The sequence below is a fragment of the Electrophorus electricus genome, chromosome 15 (assembly GCF_013358815.1).
Source record: "Electrophorus electricus isolate fEleEle1 chromosome 15, fEleEle1.pri, whole genome shotgun sequence".
In the NCBI taxonomy this organism is placed as follows: Eukaryota; Metazoa; Chordata; class Actinopteri; order Gymnotiformes; family Gymnotidae; genus Electrophorus; species Electrophorus electricus.
In genome coordinates, this window is record NC_049549.1 from 2,700,349 (window position 1) to 2,709,461 (window position 9,113).

At 41.6% G+C, this 9,113-nt stretch overlaps 2 protein-coding genes across 2 annotated transcripts in view; one reads left to right on the forward strand and one right to left on the reverse strand.

Annotated features, from left to right (window-relative positions):
• Positions 1 to 1,902: 1,902 nt before the first annotated feature.
• ap2s1 (adaptor related protein complex 2 subunit sigma 1) lies at positions 1,903 to 6,390 on the forward strand. Its single transcript, XM_027012008.2, has 5 exons — positions 1,903 to 2,071; positions 2,574 to 2,723; positions 2,993 to 3,106; positions 4,120 to 4,179; positions 4,899 to 6,390. Exons 1-5 carry the CDS (start codon positions 2,069 to 2,071, stop codon positions 4,998 to 5,000), a joined length of 429 nt encoding a protein of 142 aa, XP_026867809.1. The 5' UTR covers positions 1,903 to 2,068; the 3' UTR covers positions 5,001 to 6,390.
• A 1,219-nt stretch (positions 6,391 to 7,609) lies between these two features.
• Positions 7,610 to 9,113, reverse strand: part of rab4b (RAB4B, member RAS oncogene family) — a 9,558-nt gene continuing 8,054 nt past the window's right edge. The window contains exon 8 of the mRNA XM_027012030.2: positions 7,610 to 9,113. This exon is cut by the window's right edge and continues 714 nt beyond it. The gene's annotated coding sequence lies outside the window, so the exon portion shown is untranslated.

Genomic DNA, 9,113 nt, shown 5'->3' on the forward strand with positions numbered 1-9,113 from the left:
GCTTGAGCCCCAACCGGCTCAAGAAATACATGAATAAACACAAGAAATAAGTCTTCCTTCAGTCCCATCCATCTAACTGTCTCCGCTTTCCTGACGTCCGTTACAAAAAGCTTCTTCTTTTAATTATTCTTTCGGGTTTTTTTGTCTTTGAAAGTTTTTCCACGCAATTTAGTGAACGTGTTTCTGCTGTTAGCGGTAAAGCTGAAAGAATCTGCCAGTGAAAAGCGATCCGTGAAGTCCGAGTGCTTGACTGGGTTTCAGCTTGGAGAGGGGCGTAGAGAAGCCTCGTATCCTGCCTCCCCCTGGGTTCACCACGTTGTTTTTCACCACTTATTATTTCCTTTGTTGTGCCCCAGTCTTCCAGAGTTGCCCACGTCCATGTAAGCATTTCAGTTGGAAGACGCACCAATATAATTTGATGAACCAAAGCTGAATTTTCTTCTGCGAAAACGTATCCGACACCGTGAACGGCACGACTGTGTGACGGAGTGTGTGTGTATGTGTGCGTGTGTGTGTGTGTGTGTGTAAGTGCGTTTTTTCAATAATGGCGTCTGCTCTCCTGATCTCAGCCTCTCCTCCCTTCACTCCCAGAGAATAGAAAGAGCTCCACCACGACGGCGCACGGACACAGTCAACACAGACGAACACGCACAAAGCATATACAACAATTAGCCTATGTCTCCACTAATACAAAACAGCCTGACACTCAAAACATGTTTCTATTAATAATAATAATAATAATAATAATAATAATAATAATAATAGTTAACAATAATAATTATTGTTGTTGTTGTTAATTATAATAATAATGTATTGTTTCTATTAAATAATAATAATAATTAAAAGCAATAATAACAATAATTAAAAGCTAGTTGCAAACATCTCATTCTGTGGCCCTACTATTAAAAAACGTTTGGGACCATGTGTATCAAAGTACAGAACATATGGGCTATTAATCATTTGCTAAAAGTTTATGAGATGTGTTTGGTTAGACTTCAGGGAAAAGGTCAGATAATATTTGTGAAATAAAAAGTCTAGATTTAAATGACATCGTTAACAGTGTTACAAAAGAGGCTCATATTGAAAAGGCCCAAAAGTTATCTGATACACTGATGCATTATGAGATCACTGTGAGTCATACCTGTCTAAGATCACAAGGAACAAGAATTGTAAACCTTTTTTTTAACAGCCAACTTTGATGAAAACACTCTGAGAGCAAACGCTGCCTGTACTTCATATATACTGTTCATACATCTCCCTCACAATCATAGTCAGAACCTACTTCTCTGTCATAAAGTTGAAGCTATCCGCACAGTGCCCTGGGTAAATAAACTACACCACAGTCCCTCAGGCCTATTGCCACTGACTGTTCAAAGCATTCACCCTGCCACTGATCTGGGGCAGATATATGCTTTCTTCTCTTATCTTTTTGCCATGAATGCAGTTTAGTTGTGGCATTAGTCACTGTGCCAGCCCAGACCATCAGTAACTGACTTACACCAATCTAGGTCAGTCTTTCATCACAACTAAAACAACTAAATATTTTTTGCTTTCTTTCTACCATTTTTCCCCCCATCGAGCCTAAGACTCACAGTGACGAAATAAGTTTTACTAAGTCCACTTAAAGTAAAAAAAACAAAACAAAAAAACCCGTTATATATTATTTTAACATTGTAGCCTGCTTTTGAAAAACGTTCTTCCAAAATGTTCACTACGAATAAAAATAACCCAAAATAAAAATACTCAAATGCAGGGCAAACCATTTCACTAAACTCACATGATCTTACGCAATCTCACGTCATTATGTTCGACTATATACGACACGGTACTTGTAGTTCATAATAAGAGTCCTTCAACAGCACAGTCGTCCATTGTCTCAGCTGACAAAACTACATTACCCAGGATTCCCCGCGCCCAAGGCCCATTGCGTCCTTGAGGGAAGAATAGCAAGATAGCGGCAGAAGAGCAGCTCCCAGGTGTTAACTCTGTTTTATTAGCGGAGCTTCCGAAGCTTTCCTTCACGTAGCGAGATAAATAAATTATCGCCTGTCCGTGTATCAAGCGCACGATGGTGAGTTTTATTCGGGGGTGTGGGAGTTGGCGGTGTAGTCGGTCCGCTACCTGACTTAGCGCACGAAGCTAATCAGCTAAACTAACGCAGTGTTCAATCAAACGACATTAACAAATGTTTGTGTACAGTTGTAAAAATTAAAAAGTACGAAATGGCCAAAGCTTTGGCCAATAAAGCACTTGCGTTCAGACGGAAAGACGTATAGAATGAATGAGCCAGCTTCATAGCTTTAGTTAGCTGTCCTAGCTACATTGATGTATGTTTGGTAACATTCAACGACATAACACGAACTAACTTCATATTGTAAATGTTTGACTATGTTTTGTTAGCTGGATAGGTAACATGATGGAGCTTAGTCGAGTGGTCAAGCATAAAAATGCATTTGTGCAGGAGCACACACTAGCCCCGTAACCAGACCCCCGGAGGTTGAGGTACTGATGTGCTAGGACCACCTATACGCGCCGTCGCACGAGCTGACTGATGCACGTGACGCTCCTTGCAGATTCGCTTCATTCTGATCCAAAACCGAGCAGGGAAGACCAGACTGGCCAAGTGGTACATGCAGTTTGACGATGACGAGAAACAGAAGCTGATCGAGGAGGTGCACGCGGTAGTGACGGTCCGTGACGCCAAGCACACCAACTTTGTAGAGGTACTCGCGTGCAAGATGCCTCGACACATTACATCTCTCTTGGGTCCGGGTAGACTTTAATAAGGAACACTGAATACACCATAGTATTTTAAACCCTATAGTGAATGTAGTGACTGTTAAATAGTCTCCATATTCTCATATATTGGGTGATAAGAATCTTTTAAATTAAAAGGTTGTTACAGTTATGTTAGCTGTGGTCTTGTGAAGTGCACGTGCATACTTCCGTGAACAATATAACGTTCTCATAATTGTATTTCTTTGTATTTCAGTTTAGGAACTTCAAGATTATCTACAGGAGGTACGCTGGTTTGTACTTCTGCATTTGTGTGGATGTCACTGACAATAACCTGGCCTACCTGGAGGGCATTCATAACTTTGTGGAGGTAACTAACCCTCTTCTCCTGCTTACTTATGTACAGAAACATTCATGTGTAAATGGAGTTTATGCCCACTTCAAATTTCATTACATTACTGATGCCCTAATGCCTAAGAACTGAGTTACCGCCAATTTGAACAGTTTTTTCTGTGCATTACGTTCTGTGTTTAAAGCCGATATGCCACTAATAGTGGGTTCTAGTCCCACCACTGCCAAGTTGACACTGTTGGGCCCCTGAGCAAGACCCTCAGTGAGTTTGAACCGTACTCTGTCACAAAGTGTAAGTCGCTTTGAATAGAACGTTTCTGCTAAACACTTCCAAGCGTAAACAAATGTGCACTTCCAGAAGTGCATTATGTGGATAGCGTGCTGCTGGCAGAAATTAGACTTTAGACGAAATGCTGAGTTCTCTGTGGCTTGCTGGCGTGCATGTGGCCGAAGGATGCCAGCAGCCAGTTAACCAGCGCTGCGACCTGGAAGGCTGGAACGTTTCTTGCCTGCACCTGTCCTTCCCCGTCGGTCCACCCCGCGGTGAGCCTTGCTCGTGGTGTCCTGCTACAGGTCCCAGGGTGCAGAGCAAGAGTTCAGTGTCCCTCGTATGCCGTAAGGCAATCAGCTATTGGTGAACAGTAAGTTAAGATGCGTGTGCCTCGCCCCTTTACAGAGATTCCAGCTCACTGTAGAAAAATCTGTAGTTAATCAGATTAGGCTGTTTACTGGAGTGGTTAAACGAGTTGTGTATTATGTTACAAGGGTACCGCAGCAGAAGGGTGCCTCACATGTAGGGAGGGTGTGCAGGTCGTTTGTGTTTTAATTTATATTAAACGGATGGATGATTTGGTGTGTTTGCAGTATTGTTTGTTCATAGCTTTAGATTACCTAAACAGCATTAACTGTGACGCTCTTTCAGGTGTGGCCAGATATAGGGCTGTGATTCTACCGTGTGGCATTTCGGCAGTGTTTGTACGTAATAGGCCGACTCATCGTCGAGGAACAAACGTGACTCTCACCTTTCTGCAGGTCCTGAACGAATATTTCCACAACGTGTGCGAATTAGATCTGGTCTTCAATTTCTACAAGGTAAATTCAAAAATATCCCTCAGTCTCCCGCATACCTGAACTATTAGGTGCAAGTTGGCTTTTATCATGGAGATATGGAGAGATGATTCCATGGATACAAATACTAGAGATGGGTTGGGGGGTGAGCCCTGTAGGAATGCACTACCATGGCAACCGGTATTTGATGTATAATTACAATAATCATACAATTAAGAGCAAGCCGCAGTGTTCTGGTGTGGGGGAGGTGTTCTGTAAAAGGAAACCTCTAAAACAATTAAGAGTTGTCTCTGATAATTGAGCTGAGCTATAGCTTCGTTAATTGCCTGGTGTATTTTTTGAATCCGCCTACTGGCCGAACCTGATGGAGCTCGCGCCCACATTTGGCCACGTTCTCCTTTGGTTAACTTCTTTAAAGGAAAGGTGAAACTAACAAAACGAAATGCATCTCAGATGCATAATTACTCTCATCACAGCTAACTGGTGCTGGAGCCTCTACTGGGGGACTCAGAACGCAGCCGCTGCAGGCTGAGAGAGAGAATACTCTTAAAGGAACAGTTCTAGCAGTGAGAGAGTACTTATTTACACAATCTCACTCATTACTAGCTTCCATTATGTACCTTTTTGGGGAATTTTGCTAGAATCTTTTGGTTGAAATCACATTTCATTTTTGCAAACCTATGGACTGCGGTGGTTTGTTTGTTGTGTTTTGCTGACTCACTGTGTTGCTTGTTGCGTGTAAGGTGTACACCGTGGTGGATGAGATGTTCCTGGCCGGAGAGATACGAGAGACCAGCCAAACGAAGGTTCTGAAACAGCTCCTCATGCTGCAGTCGCTAGAGTAGCGTTCGTCTCCATCGGGGCAGGCGCCTCCCCTCTCTGAAAGCTACTTGTATCGTTCGTGTATGGATGTCGTCGAGGAAAACTATATAACATTTCAGCATTTATTTTAAAGCTATGCTATGTAAGATTTTAGGATGCAGTATTTAAGGAAATGTTGATATTGCCAAGAAGGATGAGTAAGGCTGATTGAAGGAGGTTCTTAATGAAAATTCTTCTCTGGTGCATCATGTACGTCGTGTCTGGGACTCGTATCCTGAACTGAACACCACCTGTGTCTCAAAATAGGTCCAAAGTACTCGTATACACTTTCAGTTAACGCCTGTACATTCGCAACAGGAACGTAAACATTAAATGCTGCAGAAGTCCTAACGAGATCTTTCATGGTTTATCTTTAAATGTTTTTCTTTTTATTTGACAGATTTCAGAATGGCATTAGCATTTTATGTTCATTGCTTTCTTGGTGCATGGTTTTCTTGTGAATACCATACTGGACTTGCAGCTTTGAGGGGTGTTCAGAACCGTTCCAGTTTTTCTGTAGTTATACTCTCGCAAGATTTAAATCAGGAGCGTAACTTGACGGCCCATTCCTTCTCTGTAAAGGACACTAAACTAGTAAAGACAGTGATGGACCAAACCATTTCTCATATTAGCTATTGCTGGTCCATTTAACCATGAGTATGGGCAAATGGGATGATTATTTTGATATTGGTGGACACCTACCCCCACCAGCTTAAACTTCACAGTAATCTGGCTGGCATTACTGTGAATTTTGTATTGTTTATATATACATACATTATATATAAATAAATATGGATAAACCCATTTTGGCTCTGGTTGTGTGAAGTTAAATGCAGTTTCGTCTTTCCTTAGTTCTCACCAACACACAGACGTGAGCACAAACTCTGTTCCAATATTGGCACAGTGGCTGTTTGAAAATTCAAGATGCAGAATTGAAGTTCTTACCAGTAACTGGTGTGTTGGGTACAGGAACAAAGGTAGGGCTGTTGTATAGCTAGCAAGCCTGAACAGATCTTTCAGCATTGGGAGGTAAACCACAGGACACATGCGTCTCATCATCTTCAGAAACAGTCTTCTCTCCGTCAGTGACTCTACAGACAACGAGTCCTGCATAACTGTCATAATAACCAGAGACCTTTTACCATCATACCAGATTAGAGTTTAATCTGGATCAGTGAATCTGGCCCCAGAAGTGTTGGTTTCAGAATGTATTGTTAGGTCTTAATTTTTAAATTCTTTTTGTTTCTTTTGATTTTTGTCAAATATCCCATTTTATGCATTTCTTATGACCTGTGATTGAAGATTGAATTTGGGTGTTTACACTATTCATAACATGTAAGCCAACAAAAGTTGAAAATAAATAAGTAAAAATTATATTTTGCTTTTTCCTCTTCATTTGTTGTGATATAACCTGAATTCACTTTGGTTAAAGGTTTGTCATGACAGCATGTAATACTCTGACAGAACTGCTGTTGTCAGGACAGTTTGTTAAAACTTTTGTGCTACAGCACCATCTGTTGGTGAAGGGGGACCTTTAAACAGCGAGGTATTCAGGTTGTAGGCCCAGCCAGGCCACACCTTAAGCAGGTAATGAACTTATGTCCTTCCACACCTGGTCCAGAGGGGTGACCAACTGAATTACAATAGTAGTGGTTTGGTTATAGGCCTGATTTAAACATGGTAATTATTACAGAATTTTGTATTGATACACAATTTCAATTTATGGCATTTAGCTGACGCTTTTATCCTAAGCATCTTATGACTAATGAGTATTTATGACCGAGTACAACTTACTCAATTTATTCAAAAAAAAAAAACAACCCACAAAAAAACCCCTTAAGTTTTAAGTGCCTTGCACTGGGGCACAACAGTGGCAACCTGGCATTGGTCAGGCTTGAACTGGCAACTTTCTGCTTACTAGTCCAGTACCTTAACCACTGAATAAAATAAAATAAAAAATAAAAGAAAAAATGTAAAATAATTACATATGGTCCTGTAAATAATGGATAAAAACATTTTTCAGTGAGTTCAACATTGGAAATAAATGACACCACTTGGGCCATTCTGCAAATCTGGGTGTGCTGACTGTTCTGCAGCATTGGCGTTAAAGTCCTTTTCTGAAGATAAAGATTTGTCGATTAGCAGTGACAGATGGTTTGAGTTTAGATACTCCAGGTTGAAGTGCAGAAACCTGACATTTCATATATGTGATAAGTTCTCAAAAGGTTTTGTTTAAAAGTAATAAGTAATAAAGGTTACATCAAATATCGGCACCTTATAAGTACAAAACAATGAAAAGCGTATAGATGCCATCTTTCCGCAACGATGAAAGCAGCTACCAAATGAAACTGACAAACTCACTCATTGTGTAACATAAAAACGACCAATCTTTACTTAGACTCTTGTTAAATTAACAAGCACCCTTCCCCTGATGCACCCTAATAGACATGTTCAATCTTATTTACAGTGTGGAGATGATTCAGATATACAATATTTATGGGTGAACAAAATTACAATGGTTACTAAGCAACAACTGAGCTTCTATAGAAAATGGGTACCTATGCAACCCCTGTAGCTGGAAAATAAAGCCAAACCAGCTCCGCAAAATAAAACATACAAATCCTTATAGTTAGACAGCAGAACATCAAGTGTCCGCCTCAAGATCAGATTCACATATAAAGAACTAAATGTTCATTTACAGGAACAACTTGAGATCCCTCTGCCTAAGCATGTGTGCCATATTAAAATAAGACAGCTTGGTGTAGCCATCGGTGTCCGGCCTTTATTCACCGTGAGTAGTTTCGACAAAAGATGAAGAAGAACGACACAGCAGTTTCAGACGCGAAGCCCCCGCAGTCCTGAGGAAACTGCCACTTCCAGTTCCACCTTCGCACAATCATACAGCTGGAAATGAGGCTAGGTTCTTTGCCAAAGGCGCTCTGGGAATTAAACCACTTGCCACAATTGTATTTGCACATCTCTTTGCCCAGCGCACGTAGCGTACGCCAGTCCCAACATCGCTCCTGGAGATCCGGCCTGCTGCAGAATTCACCTCCAACACCTCACCCTGTTAACAAATGCCTTTGTAAAACCCAGACAGGTCAGATCAGGTGGTGGATATGAGTAGGAACTGAACAGGGTGTCTACTGATATACGTGTATGCCACACAGTGTATTCCTTCATTTTGGATTCCTGAAATTACATCGGACCAATCTCAGTTGTTCTTTAGTAAGTAAGGATCCCTTCTTGAATTATTCCTACAGTATACATTTGATTTACTATAAGTCTTACAGTTATATAGGTACAGTATATAAAGTCCAAAAAAAAAAAAAAAAAGTGCACTTGCAAGGAGGTGGGGGTGGGTGGGGGCGAGTTGCAGAAGTCACGTCACGGAGACGGTATTTAAAAACAGACTGAAGTAGGTGCACATCTGTGGCAAGATATGAGGATGTGATTCAGTTTGGGGGCAGGGCTGGGACACAAATTTATACCAGCCACATGTAGCCACACCCATAACAAGCCTTTTGGCTGTTCCATTCATACCATCAAAGAGCCTTGACTGAAATCATTCGTACTGCTCAGGTGAGGGCTCTGTGCTGTGCTGTCAGATGGTTCTCTACTTCTCACACCGTGCAAAAAAAGGTTCAGCCTAAATCTTGTGGAATACACAACACACTCCAAGTGTGCACCTTTTCCAAGTGTGCACCTCTGATTGTTTTCCCCAAGCACTTTACTACTGGAACCAACCTCACGTCAGGGCAGCAGAATTCATAGGACCATGTTACAGCTTAGAGAACGTAAACTCTGTTCCCTGAAGAGGTCTCTCTCACTACGGATAAAACAGGATAATAAACTATTCTGCGTCCAGGAGACTAGCTGTCTGTTCCACATCAATAATGTTCCACGGCAGGCTGTGATAATGGACCGGTCCTCACGGGCTGGAGGGTCATGTTAAGATGCCTTTCCAGCGCCTCCTCGTACCAGGTTTGCAGCAAACAGCTGATGTGCACCCGATAATGCTGACCGCGCCACGGAGGGGGGGACTAAGATCCACCCTTGTTCCTTTGTGCTTTGTACTCTTAATTGGAGGGATTTTC

Excerpts from the sequence above, each read along its gene's own strand:
- ap2s1 (XM_027012008.2), top strand. Across the intron at positions 2,724-2,992 it reads AGCACACCAACTTTGTAGAG|TTTAGGAACTTCAAGATTAT; the intron begins GTACTCGCGTGC and ends TTTGTATTTCAG. Across the intron at positions 3,107-4,119 it reads GCATTCATAACTTTGTGGAG|GTCCTGAACGAATATTTCCA; the intron begins GTAACTAACCCT and ends ACCTTTCTGCAG.